The sequence below is a fragment of the Delphinus delphis genome, chromosome 18 (genome assembly GCF_949987515.2).
Source record: "Delphinus delphis chromosome 18, mDelDel1.2, whole genome shotgun sequence".
Taxonomy (NCBI): domain Eukaryota; kingdom Metazoa; phylum Chordata; class Mammalia; order Artiodactyla; family Delphinidae; genus Delphinus; species Delphinus delphis.
The window spans coordinates 24,343,596-24,368,645 of NC_082700.1; the positions used below are offsets into that span (position 1 = coordinate 24,343,596).

General features: G+C 41.2%; 1 protein-coding gene across 2 annotated transcripts in view; it reads left to right on the top strand.

The window, feature by feature from the left end:
• Positions 1 to 18,094: 18,094 nt before the first annotated feature.
• VWA8 (von Willebrand factor A domain containing 8) overlaps positions 18,095 to 25,050 on the top strand; it is a 369,390-nt gene continuing 362,434 nt past the window's right edge. The window contains exon 1 of one of the 2 annotated variants that reach the window (XM_059995512.1): positions 18,095 to 18,391. In XM_059995512.1, the coding sequence (XP_059851495.1) occupies positions 18,229 to 18,391 (163 nt within the window). In that variant the 5' untranslated portion in view covers positions 18,095 to 18,228. The remainder of the gene's footprint in view (positions 18,392 to 25,050) is intronic. The other variant, XM_059995513.1, reaches the window with a different exon arrangement.

Below are 25,050 nucleotides of genomic sequence, written 5' to 3' on the forward strand. Positions count from 1 at the left end.
TTTTTTTTTTTTCTTGTGGTACGCGGGCCTCTCACCGATGCGGCCTCTCCCGTCGCGGAGCACAGGCTCGGGACGCGCAGGCTCAGCGGCCATGGCTCACGGGCCCAGCCGCTCCGTGCTATGTGGGATCTTCCCGGACTGGGGCATGAACCCGTGTCCCCTGCATCGGCAGGCGGACTCTCAACCACTTGCGCCACCAGGGAAGCCCTGAGAACAAGTTTTGAGGGAGGAAGGATGAGTTCAGTTTTGAGTCTAGGACACCTGCAAGTCCTTATATTAGGATTATTCAGTGTTGGCACTATTGACAATTTAGGCCGAATAATTCTGTGTTTTAAGCGGTTGTCCTGTTCATTGCAGGATCCTTAGCAGCGTCCCTGGCCTAACCTACTAGATGTTAGTACAGCCTTCTTCCTAGTTCTGAAAATCAAAAATGTCTCCAGACATTGCCAAATGTTCCTTGGGGGGCAAAATCATTCCCTGTCGAGAATCACAGATTTAGATGGAAGTTGTTCTCAGGGTTTCAACTGCCACGCATAAGCCAACATACTCACATTTGCATTTCAACCCACCTCTTCTTCCCAACTCTAGGCTCATGCAATAAACAGCTTACTAGAGGTTTCCAGCTTGGCTGGGCAGGAAGAAGGCCCAATGCAGTTCGGGATGATATTTAAGTTCCATCTGCACAAATTCTGTTCAAAATCCCATTCAAGGTTGTGTCAGTTCTTTAAAATGCATAAGGGGCATAAACTGTTGTCAAAGTCTTGTCTGTATAGAGTTTGTATATTTAGGAATGTATTTTTGAGAAAGAAAATTTAAATGAACTAAAGCAGTGTTAAGTTGCTGCTCTTCTTAAAATAAAATTGTTTAGATTTTTTTTTTTTTTTTTTTTTTGCTCCAGCTCTACCTTCTAGAGGTTTCACTGCAATAAGAAGTAATGTTTGGGGGACGGTAATCCTCACAGGACATCCTGCAGATGTCACAGCACAGCTGACCTTTCCTACTTAACATATTTTGTACAATAGTGAAAAAAAGAGTGAACGGGAACTGTTTGGGGGATTCTGAGGTGCACCCACGAATCTTCATGAGCTGTGAAGTGAGAAAGAAAAAATTTTATTTTTATTTTGGGGCTCTCTTTTCTCCTGGGAATAATGGGTCCTTAGTACTTAAAGAGGTAGATCTCTTAGGACCTTAGGGAAATCTGTGAATTCAGAAACAGACTGTTCACTTACCTGACATTGGCCGGATAATAGGGTTGTCCTAAATTCATGGATTTAAGTATGTCAAGGAGAACTCATTCTCTCAGTGTGGGAATACAGGCGACTTTTTGGCCTTCATTTTATTATCTTCTCCAATAACACAATGAGAATATGTTTATAGTAGAAAAGTTTTAAAACATAAAAAGGATAAAGAAACATGTTTACGAACTGGCTGCTCAGATATAACCTAGATTTTATAACCTTATTATGTGTTTTTTAAAAGTTGGAATCCTGTTGGATATATAGTTTTGTGTTCTAGCCTTTTAAACAATACATTGTGAAGATTTTATGACTCTACTATGATTTCGTTAGCCATTCCTAGTGAACAATTCGTTTTCAATATTATAAATAATGCTGTACAAGACATCCTTGGACCAAATCTCTGATACCATCTCTGTGTATTTCCTCAAGCTGGAGTCCTAGAGGGGTGTAAAATGTTTCCAGGCTCCTAATGCACACTGCATTGCATCCCAGGATAACCGTGCCACTTTACACACTCACCTAATGTGTAAGGTGAGCCACTTACCCCATTCTTATCTTTATTATCAAGTCTTTAAAAAAAATCTTTGCCTGTCTGATGTGCATAAGCATTTTTTTTCACCTTAGGATGGGCCATAAGATTTGTGTTATTAGTTGTTTTCTAAGGGGTCCAGTGCCCATTGTTACAGTGGGGAACGAAAAGCATTCAGGCTGATCTGCTGCTTGGGGAGCCTAGGCCCGGTCACCATGGGGAGGGCTGTGAAGTGGGTTTGCAGCCCCACACCCTTTTATGCTCAGATGCCTCCTCCAAAGTCCCCTGCCTTAGCGGCGTCCAGCATCTTTACGCTTCTCTCCCCTATTCAATCTTGCTCTCTAAAGGATTTAATAGATGTTGGTAAGGCTAAATTTCTTCACCAAGGATAGGCATCTAAATTTTGATTTTATTTGTTTTACTTACAAACACAATGGTAAGCTTCTTCTACCCTGCCGGGTCCTACAAGTCTTGGAGGGTTAAGAGACGACCCCTGTCCTGAAAGACTGAGCTGGTCCTGAGATCTTGTCCTGAGAAAGCGAGATCCATGCCTGTACGTTAAGTATCTACTCTTGAAACCTGAAGGACCAAGTGGCAGAACAAAGGGAGGGAGGAAATAAGGCTGCCTGTGGGAGCAGGCAGACCTGGGGATGAGAGAGTCCAGTTTGCTCTGTTGGTTAGTGCGTTGGCTTTGTGATGTGTCTGTGGTGGTATAAGATACTCTTTCCTCTCTTCCTCCTTCTCTCCCTTCCCTTCCTTCCTTCCTTCCTTTTTCACATTACAAAAACAACACATGCTCGTTTGAACCTGCATTTGTTCCAACAAGCGTGTGTTATTTTTGTAATTTAAAAGAATACCAAAGGAAATAAAAGGTTTTCCCTTAACCCATCATCCGCCCCTCTGAGGCAATCATGTTAACAGACTGGTATGTGACCCTCCACACCTCTCCCTGCACTTACACACTACGTACCACTATGGGCTTGGGGGGGAACTCTTCCCTTCTTTTCCTTTTCTTATTATGCCTATTATCAGTATTATTGCTATTGTTACGCCTATTACTATTATTATTATGCCCGTTACCCTGCAGCTTGCTTTGTTAACTTCATAATACATCACGTACATCATTTCAAGTCAATGTACATAGGCTAATTCCTCCTCCCTTTACAAAATAGACAGTTTTGGGCTTCCCTGGTGGTGCAGTGGTTGAGAGTTCGCCTGCCGATGCAGGGAACGCGGGTTCGTGCCCCCGTCCGGGAAGATCCCACATGCCGCGGAGCGGCTAGGCCCGTGAGCCATGGCCGCTGAGCCTGCGCTCCGCAACGGGAGAGGCCACAACAGTGAGAGGCCCGTGTATCGCAAAAAAAAAAAAAAAAAAAAAAAAAAAAAAAAAAAAGACAGTTTTTCACTAAAGAGGAGCAAAGTTCAGGCAGTACAAATGCACATGGCGAAATGTTTGTCTGCCTCCCATCCTAGACCCTCAGTCCTTGTCCCCAAAGGTGACAACGGTACATAATAACAGAATGTTAAGAAGGATTTTTCCTTTCTCCCCGGAACTGGCAAGTAGGTCCAGAGCTGAGGACAAAGAGGCAAAATGACTGTACATTCTAGAGTCCTGCCAATATTTGGAGCTGGACACCTTCCCCTGAGTTGACTTGAGTGGCCGAGAGGCGCCCTAATGCCATTAGCAGGCACCCTGCCTAATGCCCTAGTATTTAAGAAGAGGGCTGGTGAGGTGAGAGAGGAAACCGTTACGTGGGCCTTAAGCGGAGACAAAAGGCGGTTTTCTCGTGCATCTTACCCCTCGCACCCCCGAAGCCAGGTGAGCGGGGAAGGGTCCAAGGGGAAGACAGTGACTGGGGTTGGCCATGGCTCAGCCGCTTGCCCATGACTTTGCTCAACACGGATGCCAGAGTTTCCTGTGAGTCAGGAGCACAGTTTCATGGAAAGAAGTGAGAGCCACGTGGCTGCTCTACGCCAGAGGGCAACACCAGCCGCAAAGGCTGTGGGATGTGCCCCCAGGGCAGGAGCGGGGCAGGAAGAGGAAGGTTGGTGAGAGGTGGGTGGTCTCCTCAGGACACTACGGTGGAGGGGGGGACGCTGGGCCTGTTGCCCTTGAAGTGCCCCCTTTGGACAATGGCCACACAGAGGGCAAGATGACCACGGTTTAGCTAGAAACAGTGTCAGGCAACAAGGAGAGGATTATCATTGTCCCCACGTAAATGAAGAGACCTTCATTCTCTGCCCCAGATGTCTTCTCAATCTGGGAAGCTCTGGGCAGTCGCTCTCCACTGGAGTAGTGCCACCTTATAGGATGCAGTTTGGAAGTTTGTGGAGGTGGTTTTGGGAGCTGTCAGAATGACAGGGAACCATTCCCGGCACCCTTGTCGGGGACCAGGGATGGTAGATGACCTGTAGTGCACAAATGCCACCTTACTGTGAAATATGTCCCACACAATTATTCAGTGCTCTGCTCACTCACGTAAGTGAGAAACCTGTATATGATTATCTGAGCCTAGGACCAAACTATGTTTTAAGTGTAAATATCTTTATAATCTCATTTTAATATGTATTCAAGTGTGTAAATACTAAATATAAATACAAAAATTATTTGCAATGTTTTAATATATGCTGAATTTCATTATGCAGTGATTACGGGTTATGATTTGGCATGACCCTTCTCCAACAATCCTAAACTTTTATCTAGGGTCTACGGGACACACTGTGGTATTTCTGCTATAATCGCAGAATTTCATTGAGTTTGTAAAAGAGTCTTAATAAATAGTGTAGATTTTGAACAGGCTGAAATGCTTGCATTTCTGTTTTTTTTTTTTTTTTTTTTTTTGTGGTACGCGGGCCTCTCACCGTTGTGGCCTCTCCCGTTGCGGAGCACAGGCTCCGGACGCGCAGGCTCAGCGGCCATGGCTCACGGGCCCAGCCGCTCCGCGGCATGTGGGATCTTCCAAGACCGGGGCACGAACCCGTGTCCCCTGCATCGGCAGGTGGACTCTCAACCACTGCGCCACCAGGGAAGCCCTGCATTTCTGTTTTGGGTCACTTATCATATTTTCCTCCTGCTCTAACTGCACACGCTAAGGAGAAGGAAAGAGAATTACTGTCTGCTGAGAACCTGAAGTTTGCCAAGATACTGCTGTGGAATTAACTTGGAATCCTCAGGATCGTCAGTTCTCCATTTTATTCATGGGGAAAGTTAGGCATTCATTATGAGTAAAGTAACCTGCTTGAGTCATCCGTCTCTCCCTACTCCCTGCCCCCTCCCGCCCCTGGCCCTTTTCACTCACATTTTGAACTTCAGATGTCTTTGTTTGTCTTTTATGCAAAGTAACCACCTTTTCTCAAAGTGACATCCTTCTTCTTCGGTGGTCTGTTGATATCCCCAAACCCTGGTCTCCTTTGAGTCACAACCTAAATTGACTCTGGCTTCTTTCTCTTTTGATTTTCACAGATAGTTTTTCACATGTAACTTTTCTTCTACAGTGGCTCTTGAATTTCACCTTCTCTTCATAACCGTCAAGTCCCTTCATAACACTCAAGTCCCTTGAGGCTTCACATTTGTATACAGGTAGGTTATGTATCTTCTCTAAGGTTTTCCATTTGTGAAATAGAAATAACAGTGACTGCTGCTTAATAAGCACTCAGTAAAGGTTACCCAGGATGCCAGTAAGGAAAACAGAATTTACAAATAGTACTGAGCCTTGGCAGGCCCTGAAGGGGTTCTATTCAGACCCCAATCGGTGTACTGCGATCCAGTTCTGGCACTGACCATCTGGAGTGAGCCCAGATCCCACAGGTTAAAGGGCATAGTCTACGGCATGACTCCCCTCACTTCAGACCAACTGCCTACAAATCTGGGGCGTTCCCAAGCCCCCCTCAAGTGCGCTAATTCACTAGAATGACTTATCGAAATCAGGAAAATGCTAAGCTTATGATGACAGTTTTATCATAAAGGATACACATCAGGAAGAGCCAAGTGAAGAGACACATAGGGTGAGGTCTGGCAGAGTTCCAAACACAGATTTCATGCCCTCTCCCCATGGAATCAGGGTGCATCACCCTCCTAGCACACTAATGTGTTCACCAACCGGGAAGCTCCCCTGGGCTTTGGTGTCCAGAATTTTGATTGGAGTTTTGGCCATGTAATTAAGCTCAGTCTCTAGCATCCCTCTCGTCCCCAGAGGTCAGGAGGGTGGGCTGATATCACATGATTCAAGGCTCCAACCCTCTAATCACGAGGTTGGCTTTTCCAGCATGACTAGCCCCCACCAGGCTATTTTACCATGAGTCACCTCATCAGCATAAATTCAAGTGTGGCTCAAGGGGCTCAAGAGTAACAAAGACACTCCCATCCGTGCCCAGAATCTGAGACAAAGACCAAATTCTTTATAGGACAGTCTCCAAAGCACAGTGTGAAAACCATTGACCAACAGAACAAACTAAGCTTTTCAACATAATACAGCCTAAATAGATTATAAATTCCACGAGGGTAGGGACCTGACTTATTCACTGCTATTCCTCCAGAGAAGAGCGCTGCGCCTAGCATACAATGCGTGTTCAATAATGTGTATGGAAGGGTTTCCTTAAACTCAGTCATATGTTGTCTTAGGACTTTGTTTTCCTAGTTACTTCAAGCACCAGGATGTATTTTCCCTCCGCCACATCTAGTGTGTAAGCTCCTGGAGGCTAGAGGCCGTTGCACACTCTAAGTGTGTGATAAATGTGAAAATCCTCCACTGTGAACCGTCACAGTGCTGGATGCTCAGAGAATGATCTACATCAAATGGCACTGTAGCTTAACAGAAAACAGATACCATACACGATCTGGCCAGAACACAAATAATTCACAATGGCAATTTCAGAAAATCATTTACAATTAAATTCTGGTGTCTCTCGTTTCATTGAGAAAAGACTATAAAAGTTTAGGGTGTGTGGAATCACTTTAGAAAAAGGGTAAAGTGTCCTAAGAGATAGCTCTTTTTTTTCTTTTTTTTTCCGCTCTGTTGAGGTATGATTGACAAAACCGTAAGGTATTTAAAGTGTACATCACAGTGATTTGAGATACATATATGTACACACACACATTGTGAAAGGATTCCTTGCTTCCAATTAATTAATACATTCATCACCTCATCTTTTTTTTTCTAAGAACATTTAAGTTCTGCTCTCTCAACAAATTGCAATTATACAGCACAGTGTTATCAATTATAGTCACCATATTATATATTAGATCCTCACACCTTATTCATCTTATAATGAAAGTTTATATCCTTTTACCAAACTCTCCCTATCCCCCCAGCCCCCAGCCTCTGGCAACCGCTTTTTTACTAAGAGATAGTTTTTGAAGCTGTTAGTAGATTTACATTTTATTATTAGATATACTTGTTAACATTTCTCTCACTCCAGTGATGGTCAGTGTGCTTGGTATGAAGTCATTTTAGACGATGAGGAACTATACTCTCTTTTCCTCCTTCTTGCCTCCTGCTCCTACTATAAATATAAATGACTGTTTACTATAACCATTTGGTTCTGAGAAAAAAGATTTTTCCATAACCCACTGCCCACATCCATGCCTATTTCCTCTTTGCTAACTATTTTGATTGTTTTGCCCAGACCTAACCACTTCCTATTTCTTCTCTTGCCTCTATTTACAATTTTGTCCTTTGGAAATTACCACTAAATAGTACTGCTTGTCATCTACACCTGGACCTGCAGTCTTACAGGGGTATTGCCAAAGAATATAGTTAAAGTGACAAAAATGGACAGAAAGTGACTAAAATTTAAATATAAAAGAAACTAGTATCTACCTCATACCCATTAGGAAGGCTGCTGTCAGAAAACAAAATAACAAGTGTTGGTGAAGATGTGGAAAAATTAGAACTTTTGTACGCTGTTGGTAGGAATGTAAAATGGTGGAGCTGCTGTGGAAAACATCATGGTGTTTTCAAAAAATTAAAAATAGATTTACCATGTGATTCAGAAATTCTTCTTCTGGGTATATATACAAAAGAATGGAAAGCAGGGACTAGAAAAGATACTTGTACACTCATGTTCATAGCAACATTATTCACAAGAGCCAAAAGGTGAAAGCAACCCAAGTACCCATCAGTGGAAGAATGGATAAACAAAACGTGCTGTATACATACAAAAGGATATTTTTCAGCCTTCAAAAGGAAGGAAATTCTGACATATGCTACATGAACAAAGTTTGAGGACATTATGCTAAGTGAATTAAGACAGTCACAAAAGGGCAAATACTGTATGATTTCACTTATATGATGTGTAAAGGAAAAAATATGTTGCCTGCCATTCCGGTTCTACAAGGATCAAGCCATTAGCCACTGCAGTTGCCCACCGACAGTGTGCCTGAGGGGAATTCAGGATGGTGAAAAACAGGAAGCATTCTGGGCTTTGGACACCAGTCCCTAGATAGTTAAGATACATATCTAAGGAAAAATTTCAATGACCCCAGATTCCTGCATCTTCCCATACATAGAAAAGCACTAACATCATTGACTTGAGATGTCTGTTCTTTGTGATAAGTGGTAATCTTTTGATGTTTGACTACATGTTTTTTATTTATTTATTTTTGGCTGCTTTGGGTTTTCATTGCTGCACGCGGGCTTTCTCTAGGTGCGGCGAACAGAGGCTGCTCTTCGTTGCGGTGCACGGGCTCTAGGCGCGCGGGCTTCAGTAGTTGTGGCACACGGGCTCAGTAGTTGTGGCTTGCAGGCTCTAGAGCGCAGGCTCAGTAGTTGTGGTGCGTGGGCTTAGTTGTTCCGTGGCATGTGGGATCTTCCCGGACCAGGGCTTGAATCTGTGTCCCCTACACTGGCAGGTGGATTCTTAACCACTGCGCCATCAGGGAAGCCCATGTTTTTTTTTTCCCAGCAATAAAATTCATATATATCCTGGCTCCTCCTTTACTTCTTTGAAACAGTTTCTCAGAGCTATCTGAGAGGTTGTCTCCAAGGCTACAGTTCTCAGTAAGACACTGAATAAACTCAACTCACAGCTCTTATGTGGTGTGTGTGTCTCTGTGTGTGTGTTTATGTTGACAGATGTGATGATTAATTTTATGTGTCAACTTGACTGTGCCATGGGATGTCCAGTTATTTGTTCAAACATTCTGGGTGTGTCTGTGAGGATGTTTCTGGATGAGATTAATATTTGAATTGGCAGACTGAATAAAGCAGACTGTCTTCCCTAACGTGGGTGGCCCTCCTCCAATCAGCTGAAGGTTTTGAATAGAACAAAAAGGCTGACTCTCCTGTGATTAAGAAAGAATTCCTCCTGCTTGACTGCTTGAGCTGGGACTTCAGTCTTTTCCTGCCTTCAGACTGCAGCTGAAACATCAGCTTTTCTTGGGTGGCAAGCCTGCCAGATTTCAGACTGGAGCTACGCCCTCAGCTCTCCTAAGTCTCCAGCTTGCCAACCGAATACACCGATAATAAACAGACTTCTCAGCCTAGATAATTGTAGGAGCCAATTCCTTATAATACATCTCTTTGTTTCTCTATCGTTCTGTCTATATTTATATCTATACATCCCGTTAGTTCTGTTCCGCTAGAGAACACTGCCTATTACATACGAGATACCAACAGTAGTCAAATTCATAGACAGAGAAAGTAGAATAGTGGTTGGCAGGCGCTAGGAGCAGGGAGAATGGGGAGTTGTTGGTTAAGGAGTACAGAGTTTCAGTTTTGCAAGATGAAAAGAGTTCTGTGGATGGATGGTGGTGATGGTAGCACAACAATGTGAATGTGCTTGATGTCACTGAACTGTACGCTTGAAAATGGTTAAGGTGGTAAGTTTTATATTCTATGCATTTTGCCACAAGTTAAAAATTTTTTGTCTAAAAAAATGACTAATAGTCTTACTTATTAAACATACCAAAGTTAGCTGTGATGACAATAACCAAATGTGGCAGTGTAACTGTCATTGTGTAATTTACCAACCTCATTATCCATGGTTTGTGTCATGAAATCTGGTATTGGTGGGAGTAATGGCAGTCATCACCAGCCTTTGCCAATTTCTTGAGACGTGTTAGAATGTAGAATAAAAAGAACATTATCATTTACTCAAGAAATATTTAATGAGCACTTACTCTGCCAGGTCATGTGTTACACACTTGGGAGAAAACGCCCAACCAGATACTCCTCCTGAAGCTTAGAGTCCAGTGAAGGAGACAGGCAATAAAACGCAAATAGTACTTATAGACTGTGATGAGGGTAATGAGATAGAAATTAAAAAATAGAAAATAGGGAAATACTTTGATAAAGTGAATAGGGAAGCTTCTCTGAGAAGTAGAATATAAAACTGAGAACTGAAACTGAGAAAGAACCACTTGTGGAAATATTGGGGGAAGAGCATTACGGGAAGAGGGAACAGCAAGAGTAAAAGTACAATAATCCCTGAACTACTTAAGAAAGTCGTACTTACATGCAGTGGCGTGCCTGAAATGGTGCTGAATGAAGGGGACTTCTATAAGCTTACAGAGTAATGAAATAGGAGATGTGACAGTTTGGCTATAAAATAAGAGGGTAATTAATATTCTGTGATGACTAGATTCTTTTTAAGAAATATTTTGAGGATAAATGTTTGTATAAAACTTTTAAAAATCCCTAAAATAAACAGAATAGTTCTTAAAAATTTGAGCATTTGTTGATTTTTATCAATTAATTATATTCACTATGGGGAGACCATTTTTAAGAAATCTTGTAGATGATCCTTTTAAATAGAGAAAATTGGTCTCTAATTCAGCTTCTTGATAACTCATATATGATGAAATGGATTTGCAATTGTGGTCCTTAGACCAAACTCAGTACTAGAACAATTGACATAATAGGTATTAAATCAAAGAGTGGCTCTGGACGAACAGGTTTCTAGAACACTGGAAAGTATAGAGCAGGGACGCCTGGGTTCACCCTGCTCTCCCTTGCTGGCCTTTAGGGGTGCAGGAGTAAAGTCAAAGACAAAAAGAGCCTGACATCAATACTTCCTCAGTTATAAGTACAAAGGTTGATTACGTTTTTCCTGAATAGGCCCTGAGTGTGATGGAACTTATGGTGCTAGAAGGGTTGAGCTTTCCACACTTAACAAGACCTTACATTGAGTGGCCAGCTGTGCTGGAAGGATGTTCACCCATTTAGGAACTTTGAGGGCAAAGGGAAATACTCATGTGTGGCCAGCTTGCTTCCACCAAGATTTTCCTTTGCTAGTAAGTTAGGAGCTTAATGTGATTAATAATCTACAGCCCACCGTATTTCCACATAGGTAAGGAGGCTCTATAAAGTGGTGAATACCAAGGACAGCCATATCTCTCAGTCAAGCATCTCTGGCAAGACTTCAGGGGTAAAAACTCTTGAAATTATGAGTGACAGAAAGCTAAGTCAAACTTCATTAAATAAATATTATTTACTCACAGATATACAAAAGGACGGTTCAAATTTGGCCAGTTCAGGGTTCAAAGAATATTGCCAGGACACTGTTTCTTTTGTTTTAATCATTGGCGTTGCTTTGCTTTTCTCTGGCTCAGGCATGCTCTCCCTGAATTACAGCAAAGATGGCTCTGAGAGTGCTTGACTTACATGGGGGCTGTGAACAACCGTAATTTTAGTAAGCAAGAGTCCTTGCACCCGTAGCCAACTCTGATAAAGTTCTCTGGTGCTGAATCAAGCTCTGTGAGTCTGAGTCATATGCCCAACCCTCATGCCCGGTGAGGTGGGACTAGGTAACTGACGGCCTCACCAGGTCTGGGAGATGCAGGTACTGAATGGAAAAGGGCTTACTTCCATTAGAGGAAGTAGAGGAAGTGGTTTCTCTCTAGTGTAGAGAGAAACCTAGATATTGCTGCTGTGGGGGAAAAGGGATAGAAGAAAGTTGTGCCCTTTTATAAGTTTTCAAATGTAACCATAGTTACTTAGTAATTAAGACTTCTAGACTCTCCTCCAAACACTGAATTTACGTTACACTTAAAATCCTTTAAATTATCAAGTTGCCTAATTTCTGAAGATTGGTTACTCAAATTGTTAACATTTCCTGAAAACCTATAGTGTGATCTGCTAGACACTTTCCATGTATTATTAAGTCCTCACAACACCTTATTGAGCATTGTTATTTCTGTTTAAGATGAGGATATTGAAGGCCAGAAAGGTGGGTAATTTGCCCAATGACACACAACTAGGAGCGATGACGTGTAACTGGAGCCCAAATTCACCGAGTTCCAAAGCCCATAGTCTTCCTACTTCCTACTTCTTCCTTGGTCCAACTTATTTGCTCACAAGTATCTGAGGATTTGAGCTGCAAAAATGCAGAGGAGGGAAAAAGCAAGGGTGTTGACAATCTACTGAAAAAGTGTTCATATTCTTCATATGGAGAGAATTCTTTTTTTTTTGCGGTTCGCGGGCCTCTCACTACTGTGGCCTCTCCCGTTGCGGAGCACAGGCTCCGGACGCGCAGGCTCAGCGGCCATGGCTCACGGGCCCAGCCGCTCCGCGGCATGTGGGATCTTCCCGGACCGGGGCACGAACCCGTGTCCCCTGCATCGGCGGGCAGACTCTCAACCACTGTGCCACCAGGGAAGCCCCGGAGAGAATTCTTAAAATCAGAATAATATTTCAAAAACTACATGAAGGAGAATTAGACAATTAGTAACAGAAATACAAAAGACTTTTAAACTTATGAATAAATGTTCATCCTTACTGGTAATCAAAGGAATAAAAATTAAAATAGCAATGGATATTAGTTTCGGGGTACTACATAGACAATGATTTCCTTTCTTTTTCTTTTATCCCCCCCTTCCTCCCTCCCTCCCTCCTTCCCTTCCTTCCTTCCTTTCTTTATGATATCCTGCGTAGGCAAGGGATCATGGAAGCTGAAACTCTTGTACAAACTGATGGGAGTAAATATTGGTACAATCCCTTTATTTTACCCAAATTTAGTTTTCTTAAGATTGTTATGAGAAACCATCCATCCCCTGAGCCCCCCTTCCCGTCTCACAACTGTTTTCGAATATTTCAGGTGATTCTTGGTATTTATCTTAATATCTCTAACATCATGCTGGTATTGCTACTTCTTGAGTTCTCAGAACTATCTTGCTAATGCAGTCACGTCATAATTTTGGCTAGCTTAATAGTCAATGTTTACATCATTACGGCTATGTAAATGCCAGGTACAGCTGAGCCACATACTACACTATACCTTTCCAGCACATTCTACTTTCCTTGAAATTAATAATTTTTTGTTCTTTTAGCTTTTCATGTATTCATCAGTAACTCACTGCATTCAAACCCACTAGTGTTGTTTTCCATTTTCTTGACAATAACTAATGACTCTGACCTTCTTGAAGAAGTCTCTTTGAACCCTGACCTGACCTTATGGAGACTGGTGGCCTCCTGGCCTGTTGCACGGCTACCTCCTTTGGATCTCTCTTCACTGTCATTTGGGAATTCTCTTTTCCTATCTTGCATCACCATGTCTTTTCCCCAAGGTCTCTTCCTCTTTCTTGCCTTACTCCCTCTCTTCCTGTGAAAAGGTGCATAGGAAGTAAGTCGTTTTTGAGATTTTGCATGTCTGAAAATGTCTGTCTTCTGTCTTCACTCTTAATTGATAGTTTGGCTGGGTAGTAATTCTTGGCAAAAATTTTCTTTCAGAATTTTGAAGGCATTGCTTCATTGTCTTGTGGCTTCCATTACTGCTATAGCGAGGGCAAATTTCTCCCTGGGGGAAGTGTACTGTATAGCAAATATACTTCTTGCTATAATGTACTCGTAATTTAAAAATACACCACAAAAGCACCATTTCTGCATTCAATGTTTCTCTCTGGAAACTAGCAAACTCGTTTCTTTGTCCTCAGTTGACTGATATTTCACTTCCAAGGGCTTCCTTGGACTGAGCCCTTTTAATCTGGACACTTCCTTCATTTCTGGGAAATTTTCTTGAATTTTGATGATTCAGTGATTTCCTTCCTCATTAATTCTATTCTCACCTTCAGGAACTCCTGAACTCTGGACTTGTACATTGGACCTCCTGGATGGATCTTCTAAATTTGAAATATTTTCTTCGTCTTTTTGTTCTCCTTTCTGGAGGATTTAATCTAACGTTATCCTCTAAACTTTCTGCCGAGTTCATTTTATCTCTGCCATAAAAATTAGTCTTTACACATGACTAACTTTTGCCTTTGTTGATTCTTTTTCTTATCTTTGTTTTTCACTTCATTAATTTTTGTTTATGTCTTTATTATTCCTTCTTTCAACTTCCTTTGGATTTAATCTATTCCTTTTTTTTATATTTCTTAAGTTGACAATTAGCCTATTAATTTTTAGGCTCTAACCACAATATGGCTTTGCACCACATCACAGGATTTAATAGGAGGCATTTTCATTAATGTTCAGTTTCAAGTGTTTTCTAATTTTTTTTCTTTGACTCATGAGTATATAGAAGTATACCTATTATTTTAATTTTCCTAAAATTGATTTCTCATTTGATTGCATTAAGATCAGAAATAATGTCCTCTATTTTTAAATTTTTGTTGACACTGGCTTTGTAGCTTTTAATATAACCCATTTCTAATGTTTTACTAGTTCTTGCAAATAACAGGCACTCTCCAACTGATGCTTTTTGATTTTTTTGTATGTTCATCAAATAAAGCTTGTTAATTGTGCTGCTCAAATATCCTATATATCTACTGAGTTCACTTTACATTAAAATCATTGGCTTACATTTTTCTTCATAAAATGCAAATACTGTATCATGCCTTAAACCCGTCTGAGTTTCAAGTAAAAGCCACAATTCTTAGAGGGAAAAAAAATAGTTCTACCTAGAATCAGGAAGACAGATGTGATTTCTTGCTGTTTCCCTTTGCAAATTTTTTTTGTAGTCCACCATTTAGCTAACTGTGTAGCCCTTTGTCAGTTCTGGCTTTATGCAGTCTACTCCCTGCCCTGTTTCTGCCCCTATAGCTATGGGCACCAGGGACAGTAGATATCCCCAGGGCATCCGGCACCTTCAGTGAATCCTTACCTTCCCAGTCTCTTCTTCCAGCTTCACTCCTGGTTTTAGAGAATTTCCCCTACTTTCACATAAATTTACAAATTCATTTTAAATGAAAATTTAAAATAGTTTATCCAGCATTATTAGGTGTTTTGTAGTGGGAGAGTTTCTGCTAGTGTAACTTTCTTACTTTACTCATCTCTCCCCCTTGCTCTTTTCCTGCCAGTGTCCTAGTTTAAAAACATTTTATGGATGTAAAAGGGCCATCACCTGTTTTCTTCTTTCCTTTTTCCCCCAATTCCCTGCTCAGTTTTTATTTTATTTTATTCTATTGTATTTATTTATTTTTTATTCTGGTTACTTGCAGATGAAGGGAGAGCACTTAACAAAGTGTTGATGAGGATAAAGAGGTGAGACAGCCTTCGCAGCAAAACAGTAACAGAAAGAACTGTTGTCTAGCTTTATAACTGAAATATGTGGGATGTAGGTGATCTCCTATACTTATGGCTAAAGATGCATCTTCTTGGGCCCTTGCAGACCTACTGGATCAGAATCTCAAGGGTAGGGGTGGGGAATGAAGCCTGAGAGTGGACATTTTAACAAGTTGTCCAGATGGTCAGGAGGCACACTAATGTCTGGGAACCACTTGTATGGACCTTTGATTTCTCAGTAGGGTGGGCAGTAAGGAGGGATGAAGCAATTGGACATAGCATGGATGGATTACTAAGTGCACTTTCCATCCAGTTACTGTAATGTGGCAGGCAAGAAATATTCCTCCCAGACTCTGGAAAAAGTTTAACAGTAAATACCAGATTTTGGCAGTGTGTTTTATCAAAAGTACTAGTTATTTTAGGGAGAATTTGAGAGAGAAGTTACCTAGAGGTTATGATGGACATCTCTTAAAATAAAACACCTCTGGTTCATCTATTGAACATTCCTAAGGTCTACTCTTCTACTTTTTCTCATTCAGCGTCATAGCCACCAACTAGGGTCTCTTGTTTCAAGTTGTTTTTTTTTTGTTTTTACCACCACATAGCTAGAACTTGATGCTTCCTGTCTTACTCAATTCATGGTTCGTCACAGATTAAAATATTATGATCAAATTGATCAAATATGATCCATTGTATCATCTAGTGGTGACCCAATTTGCCTATAAGATGAGGTCCAACTTCTTCATTTGAGATTACCCAGCCATTCAAGATTCTTTAATCTATAATCTTTTCCTCTTTCTCTGACAATACCTTCCCACTCTCCAAAGACTATGTCTCTCTCATCTGGCTGGTTTCAATGTCTCTGTAAATTAATCAGGCTTGTCAGGACTCTAAGCCTCTACTCATGCTTTCTATCACTCTTCTTTGTTTATCCAAATCTAAACTAGCATTCAAAGTGAAGCTCAGATGCTACCTTTTCTCTGGCTGCATTTTCTTCTTCACATTGCAGATCTGTCAATCCAAAAACTCTTCACCATTTTTCCATTTCCCAGAGGTTAAGATGCAAACTCTTTCCCCTTGCATACAACATAGCCCCACTTCCTCTTTCTGGTCGCATCTCTACAAACTACTTTATGCACTTGACCTCCAGACACAGTGACTCACTTTCTGATTCTCAGTCTTGCCACACATTTTTAGTTTTCTGTACTTTGTATCTGTTCTCTCCTTTGCCAGATATGACTTGCCCTTTTCTCAGCCTGAAAAATTCTTGCATATCCTTCAAGAACCTCTTCAAACATCACCTTCTCTGTGAAATCTCCCTGACCTCTCCCAGGTGAAGCACTCCACCCCAGAGTAGTTTGAGTCTAAATATCCTAAACATGTGGCTCATTGTGTTGTAATTCTTTATTTGTGTATCTGTGTTCCATACTTGATGTGAGCCTATTGCTACACAGTACCTGGCAGAATACTGGTTATCTAATAGTTGCTCAGTAAACGTTGCCCAATGACTGAACACTGTAACCTGTATTGATCTCCCTAGTGCCGTAACTGCAAGGGCTCTTAGTGTTTATTCCAATCATTTTGCTAAATTGCCTTATATTATTCTTTCACTGTTTGAAGCATGTTCTAGATTCCAGTAAGATTAAATGGAGATGCCCTGGCCAAGGTACTTAACTCTCCCAGCCTCAGTTCCTTCAACTGTAAAAGGGGGGATAATAATAGCACCTCAATCAAAGTGTTGCGTGTAAAATGAGACAATGCATTAAAATATTCAGCCCAATGCCTGACACACTCAAAGTGGGAGAAGCATTTCATTAACTGTTACATTCTACATTTATGTCATTATCCCTTAGTATTCTCAGAGGGTTGTTGTGAAGATTATATGAGAACATATATGTGAAACCATGTTGTAATGCACTATGCAAACGTAGTTACCTTTATTTTCACTGTCTCCGCAACTAGGTTAGAAGCTCGTTTCAGCCTGAACACATTAAGTCCAATCCTCAGCAAGATGCACAAAGCCTTACCCAGCTCAGCTTCTTTCTTTTAAAGTCTCCCATTTTCTTCTCAGCACCTATCACAGGGTCATGCACATGTTAGGCACTCAAGGTAGATTTAAACATAGTAACAGCTCTAGAATTAGCAAGGCCTTTAGCTGAAAGTGAAGCCTGCTGCATTCTTTTTGTTTGATGTTTGTTTTGTATAACTTGATTGAAACATTTTTCCTTGGTCAATGTACTCCTGATATTTTGGAGATGCTGTATAATTGTATTAGGCTTAGTTAGCTTTGTGGTAGGACCGCTTCCCCTTTTGGCATGGATGCCAGGGAGGCAGCCTTAGCCAGGGTCCTACTTTTTTCTCTTACTAAAGACATAAATTATATAACTCTTGCATTGCAGAACGACTGAAAAAGTGCTTGATTTGGGTCCTTTCTGACATTTTGGAAACTTCTGTGTATCACTCCCGTTTAGAATTTATTAAGATGTGGTAGTAAAACATGTAGAAAAAATAAAAGGGTAAGGCTTTCAGGTACTGATTGGAAACACAGGTGTGGGTACAAGGAATCCAGATAGGTGAAAGTTCCCACAATCTTCAGAAAACGTCCTCAAGTTCTGGAAAGGGTTTGAAGCAGTGTACAGGGAAAGCGCAATATATTAAGACAAAGAGAGTCGAATGCTCCTTAAAGCCTTAAGCGACTCGCGAGCACAGGGGAACGACTAGAGGCCTGCCTGGGGAATCCACGGGGACCATCGCAGGTGAGGGCGAGGAGGGCGAGGCGCGCCCCGGAGCCACAGGCCTGCAGGTGCTCCGCCCTGCCTGCCCCGCGGTGGGGGCCGATTCCCTTCGCCCCGCTGGGCCAGGGCGGCCCGAGACGGCTGAGCCGGCCGCGCTGGGGGAAGGAGTTTCCGGCGGACTCGGCGCGGTGCCGCTTCCTGTCCCCCTCGTCGCGCCGTCTCACACCGCCCGTCCGGGACGCGGCTCGCACCGGACCCCCCTCCCCGTGCCCGGCGACGCCCCCGGCCCCATGCAATCCCGGCTCCTGCTCCTCGGGGCCCCGGGCGGCCGCGGAGGCCCAGCTGCGCGGCGCGTGAGGCTGCTCCTGGGGCAGGTGGTGCGGCGCCAGCCGGGCGGCGACGCGCGGCGCTCGGAGGTCAAGCTGCTGCACGCCGGGGCGGGGGCCGACACAGGTAACCCCGGGACGCCTCGCCGCCCAGCGCTCCGCGCGGGGCTCCTGCGCACCTCCGCGCCCCCCCCCCCCCCCCACCCCCGCAATCCCTACTGCTTCAACTGGGGAGGAGCGCTGCGCCGGGAGCTAGGAGATGGAGGTTCTAGTATCCACCTCGCCGCTAACTGCTGTGTAACGCGGGGCCAGGCGCATGCACTCTCTGAGCCTCATGTAACCCGTGGGAACTGGACTTAGGTTTCTGATGACCTGGAATAGTGCTTTCTCCTTCCCGCACTGCTTCTTTCACCCCCCCCCCCCTCGCCCCCCGGGATTCTGACTTAGATTATAGCATACGCAGAGCTTAATGCAGCAGCCCTCAGAGGGTGTTGAAAGCTGGACTTGACCTTGCTCTCTGAGTCCCAAGGGCCTGGAAGTCAGTCTGTGCCATGTTCCAGCCAGGGTTAGTGGCGGCTTAGAAGTGTACGTTCTCGCCAAAGAACCCCTCGTTAGGTTTTAAATGTATCCACGAGCCTTTCCAAGTTTTACTTGGAGTTTTCATTTCTCACAGGTTCACAAGTTCTTAGAACTGAAAACCACAATTTAATTTAGTTAAAACCCCTGACTCTATAATGGAGGTAATTGAGACCCAGAAAGGAAAAGTGACTTCCAGAAGATCACACAGCTAACCCTAGGCTGTGAAAGCGCAGAGTCCTAACCACTGGACCACCAGGGAATTCCCAGCTGATTTCTAAGCTCAGTATTTCTTGGCTCTATCTGAGATGGTTTTAGGGATGTGTGTGTGTGTGTGTGTGTGTGTGTGTGAGAGAGAGAGAGAGAGAGAGCGCGCTGGAGTTAGAGCATTTGTGCTGGTTAAGGGAGGGGATGTATGTTGTTGCTCCACGTGAATGGCTAAGTGATTCTAGGCAAGATTTTGTCAGTGTCATTGCTTAGAATAAAGGAGGTATTCACCTGAGATTGCTAGTTTCATGGTTCTTCTTGCACCCCCAGCCCAATAATTTTCCTTGTCAGAAGTGAGGGAGTTTAAGTCCCATCCATTTCATCATTCATTCATTAAACAAATTTTTTTTCTTTTTCCTGTATAGGGTTGTGATTTGAGATTTTGCCCCTTTATAAATTATTATGCTTCTAGGGTGTTTGTTTTTTAGTCTTTGAGTTTTTTATTTGTTAGTTTCTCCTTTGTCCTAGAAGGCAGAGGTCAATGGTAGAAGTGTAGCGTAATCCATAACTCGTGATTTGGAGTGAACAGTCTGAGTTGGAGGCCATTTCTGCACCGTCTAGGTATGGGGATTTGAGGGTAGGTTACTTAATTTTGTGTCCCAGTTTCCTTAACTGTAAAACGAGGATAAGGAAAGTATATTTGATAGGGTTGTTGTAAGGATTTAGTTTATACAATCCCTGGCACATATTAATGTTCAATAAAAATTAGCTTCTTTATTATTCTTAGTATATGTTATTTTCAGCTATGTGAGATTTATTGTTTCCTTGGCTTTAGAAGAAATGAAACCAGTTCCTTTTAGGTTTGAACTGTGAGAACTGTCTAGGTAGGCTGGTGGAGCAGGGTTAATTCATGGGAACTTTAAAAAGAAAAATGTTCTTTATACATGAATAATACATGTTGATTATAAAAACATTAGACACGGCCTCAAAATTTGTGGTATGTCCAGCAAATCAAAGTACAGGCTTTGCTTCAAATGTGAGAGTCATGTACACATTACAAACAACATATTAACTTCTTAGACTCAGTCACTTAGCGTGACACCACATGGAGTAAATTATGTTAACCCTACTTGCCTTGCCACTGCAAAGATTCTCAAGGTTGAAGGTATGAGGGCTGTGGATAAATGTACCTGAAAACTCACCAGAGATCTGGACTCAAGTAAGAACAGCTGTGAGCCAGGTAAACAGGAGGCAAGTTCTGGGCTTCCCTGGGACATAACATTGGCCATCAAGGTTGAAGTGTCCCATTTTGAACCAGATGTCACACACAGACAAATGTAAACCACAAATAGCATTATGCTGTAATGAATTACAATTTAGATTGGAAAGATGCTCTCAGCTGCACTCAGACATGTGACTAGTAGCTCACCGCTCTGCAAGTAATTGACCTTGCTTCCTAGTAGTTTGGAAAAAGAACAACACGGATACAAATTATATACTATTCTTATCTCTCCTGGGCTGTATGTATGTCTTATGTATCTTTATATTCCTTTTTGTGCATGTCAACTCTTTGTACCTAAGAAGTGTTCAGTGGCTTATTATCTTCCGGTTTGTACAGAGAGGGAGCAGGAGAGCCTGGAATTGCCTTGCTGGCTTTCAAGATAGGAGCTTTATAAAGCCTGAGAAGCAGAAGGAAGAGAGGGTCATTTTGTTTAAAAAAAAAAAAAAAATCCCCAAACCCACTGCTTTTTATCTTTTGCTATTAGGTAGTCTAAACATCCATAATTTGTAAATTCTTTATATCTCTTTACACTTCAATTGGTTGTATTGTCTCTTGGTTTTAGGAACAAAGCGGTTAACAAGGAGGTTAGCTACTGCAGAGTTGTTTTTTTTGTTTGTTTTTTGGACGGCTGCGCAGCTTGTAGGATCTTAGTTCCCCGACCAGGGATTGAACCCAGGCCCTTGGCAGTGAGAGTGCAGAGTCCTAACCACTGGACCGCCAGGGAATTCCCTGCAAAGAGTTTTCATAACGATTATTGTAGTGTTTTCACAGAAGGAGCCAAATTAGTTCAGTAGGATTCTGATGTCAAACAGGCTCAGATATACCATAGATGAAGATCAAATGATAAATCTGGAAACATAACTCGATAAATCCACTGTGACACATTGAGTGTCATCCTTTTACACCCTTATTATTAAAGGGGTTCACTATTTATCTTTCTGGCTTTTGTGTATAAGTTTGTTTATAGAAATATTTTAAAATATTGATACTTTTTGTACAAGAAATCTATGTTCATTGTAGTGAAAAATATAGACAAATCCCCTAAAATATCTTTCCATGCAAATTCATGATTGTCATTTTTTTGTGTTACTACTATCAGTTTTTGTAAAAAATATATATAATATGCATTTATATAAATACATATTTCTTTTTCTTTAAAAAATGGAATCATGTATGTTTTACAGTTTATTCTCACTTAGCCATTATTGTTAACGTACTAACATAGTGATAAATATTGTTATATATGGTCATTTTAAATAGGCGTAAGTTCATACATTTATCCATATAATTTATTTTACCAGTTTCCCATGCTTAGACATTCAGGTTGTCTATTTTTAAATATATAAACAGTGCAATAAACATCCATCCATATGTATTTTTGTAACTTTAAGATTATATCCTCAGGTTATAATAGAACTAATGACTTTGGGGAAAGGAAATATAGAACTCCTGCTTCAATTCAGAAATATGGTGTAAAGGGAAAAACTGTACTGTGTGTGTGCAGGTCTTAGCTCTGTATTTACTAGGTATTGAACTTTGGGGAAATTATTAACTACTTTGAACCTGCAGCAGGCTATTTTGACCCTGAGGACATTGTGACTTTTGTGTATTAAAGAATTTAGCAGTAAAATCCCAGAACAGTTGTAACCTAATAAATTGCTGGACAATTTATTGGGAACATGCAGACTGGCCTGGAAATTGCTGATATATTTGGTTTTCTCTTGGGTCTAAGTTTTGTATTAAAAAAAACCAATGGTGACACTTAAGGGTTCTTAACCAGGGGTGATTCCCTTTCCCCAGGGGACATTTGGCAGTGTCTGAAGGCATTTTTTGGTTGTCCTAACCAGGGGGAAGGGGGTGCTACTGGTATCTAGTGGGTGGAGGCCAGTGAATCCGCTGAACATTCTACAATGCACAGGACAGCCCCTAACAATAAAGAATCATTTGGCCCAAAATGTCAGTCGTGCTGGCTGTTGAGAAACCCTGAACTAAACCAACTTCTTTGGTTGGTTTAGTTCAAAGCTGCAAGTCATTGAATTGTGAGTCCATTTCAGAGTCGAATGTCCTAAGGTGTGTATATTCATTAACTTAATTTGTAGTTTACAGTTCAGAAGGCATTAAGCATTAAACATCTCCCATTTTAGGAGAAGGGCTACCACAGATGTGCCTGAAATACGTAACTAAGAAAAGCATTTTTGAGATTGGTAAAGATTTTGACAGTAGAACAGCTTTGAAATATCTGAGGAAAATACCCATATTTCTCCTGGGTTAGCCAAGAACTAAATAAAAATTATTAATCATATAAAAAATTTAAAGTCTTATTAGAAACTATCAATACAAAATAAAACTCTGACAAAGCTATATACTAAAAAATTTGTTATTGATTAAACGTTGAAGAAAGAGCAAAATCTTTTTGGTATTCAGTCCATGCTGATGGCCACAAAGGAAAACAGAGTTGCAGAAGATATAATTGGTGAAATTCTATATGGACAAAAAAAGTGATTGATAAATCCTCACTATAAAATAATTCTTTAAATAAAAGAAAAATAAAAATGTGCTCTATAAAAATTGATCAAGGAGTTCTTTTGGCTTAATTTTGCTCGAAAGTTAACTTTGATGAAAATTTATGAACGCTAGTATTATTCTGATTAAAATGTTTGTTTTCAGAATATCCTCAGGGTCAAAATGTTATATATTCCTCTCTGAGTATGTATCTTCTTTGTAAAATAGGGATAGCTACACTTGCTTTGCCTGCCTTTACCTTACAAAAATTGTTGTGTTAGTCAGCAGTCATTAGGTTTTAAGTGACAGAAATGTGCACAGAAAAGCATATGATTGGTTCACATAGGTGGAAGGTCCAATGGCTTCAGACTGGACTAGATGCAGGATATTAGAACATCTGTAGGGCTCGGGCTCTCTCTGTCTTTCCCCATGGTTCCCCCACTCTCCACTCTTCCTTTATTGGATCTACTTTTCGCAGTATTGGTTTCAATGTCTGGCAGGCTTTCTTCAGCTGGTAGCAGTGACAGCCTTACTGACAGCCCCAGACTTTGACTCTCCTTACAGTTCACAATGTGAGAAGAAGAGAGAACATCTTTTCCTGTGAGCTCTGAAAAATCCTGGCGAGAAATCTTACTGGCCAAGCCTGGATCACAGGCCCATCTCTAAAACAACCACTGTGGTCAGAGAGTGGAATGTTCTGGCAGGGCTTGTGCAGGGTACTCATTTCTGGGCACTTGGATGCAGGGGTAAAGGTTGGGAGGAGTGGTATAAACTACCTAAACCAAATTGGGTGGGTTCCTCACTGGAGAGAGGGATTCTGTTGTCAAAAGAGGAAAGAATATTGGGCATGTAAAACAAAACAGCTGTCCACTAAAAATCAAGTGAGTAGGGCTTCCCTGGTGGCGCAGTGGTTGAGAATCCGCCTGCCGATGCAGGGGACACGGGTTCGTGCCCCGGTCTGGGAGGATCCTACATGCCGCGGAGTCGCTGGGCCCGTGAGCCATGGCCACTGAGCCTGCGCGTCCGGAGCCTGTGCTCCGCAGCGGGAGAGGCCACAGCAGTGAGAGGCCCGCATACCGCAAAAAAAAAAAAAAAAAAATCAAGTGACTAATGTCCGAACAGGTTTGTACAAGAGTGTTATGTAAAAGATATTAATTTTTATCTTGAATATAGAAATTATTTGCCTGTAGACTTTTGGGAAATCCCTTTAACTTAAGATCATTGCAAGTGATAAAATCAAGCCTTGTTACTTTAAAAATGGCCTTAAATTTGATTTCGTTTGGAAACTCTTCGATTCTTTTCAGGGTTTTTAATTTTCAAGTCCATATTTTCCATGCTTGAATAAAATACATAATTTATTGGTAGTAGTAGTAGTTATGTGACAGTTTGTGTACTGTACACGGATTTAGGTTAATCCGTTATGAGTTATGTGTGCTTGCTTTTTTGCATTATTTGTAATAATAAATGTAATTAAATGTTAAGCAGCTTACTCTATAACAATTTGTACTTTTTGTTAACTCATTCTTAGTTATTCTAACAATTTCCATTATGAGTATCTTATATTATTAACTAAAATCTTTTTAAAAAATGATTGCACTTGACCAAAGTATTTATTTGGTTTATTTGAAGAGAGGCGTACGTTAGTTTCTTTTGCCTAAATTGTATTACCTGTGGTATAAGTATTGCCATTCTCCTTTAGATTAATACTTACACTATTTCACTTATATGAATCCTTTACAAATAAATGACTTGATTTCTTTTCTCTTTATTTTACATTTTTGGTTCAGTTTTTTTTTTTTTTTAAATAACTTGATTTCTGAGCATGTTGGAAGATGGGCTATTCTCAAAGAATACAGAAAACAGGGGGTTGAAACAATACTTAATTAAGAAAACAGTATCTAATTAAAGTGAACCAGGGCTTAAAACAATACTTAATTAAGAAAACAATATCTAATTAGAAACTGGAATCATTCATTCATATATTCACTATTGAATACCTGCTTGGTTTGAGGTATTATTTTTGGCACTGGGAATACAAAGGTGATTAAAACATAGACTTGACCAATAAAATGCTATAGTCTTATGGACTGAACAGTGGTCTTAAAACATTTTTCTCACTTATATCCTAAAAGGGTTTTGCAAATATATATCCCTTTATACATTTTTAGGTTGATATCTAGAAATTTCCCTAATAAGTATGAATAGTTGAAGAGCATGTT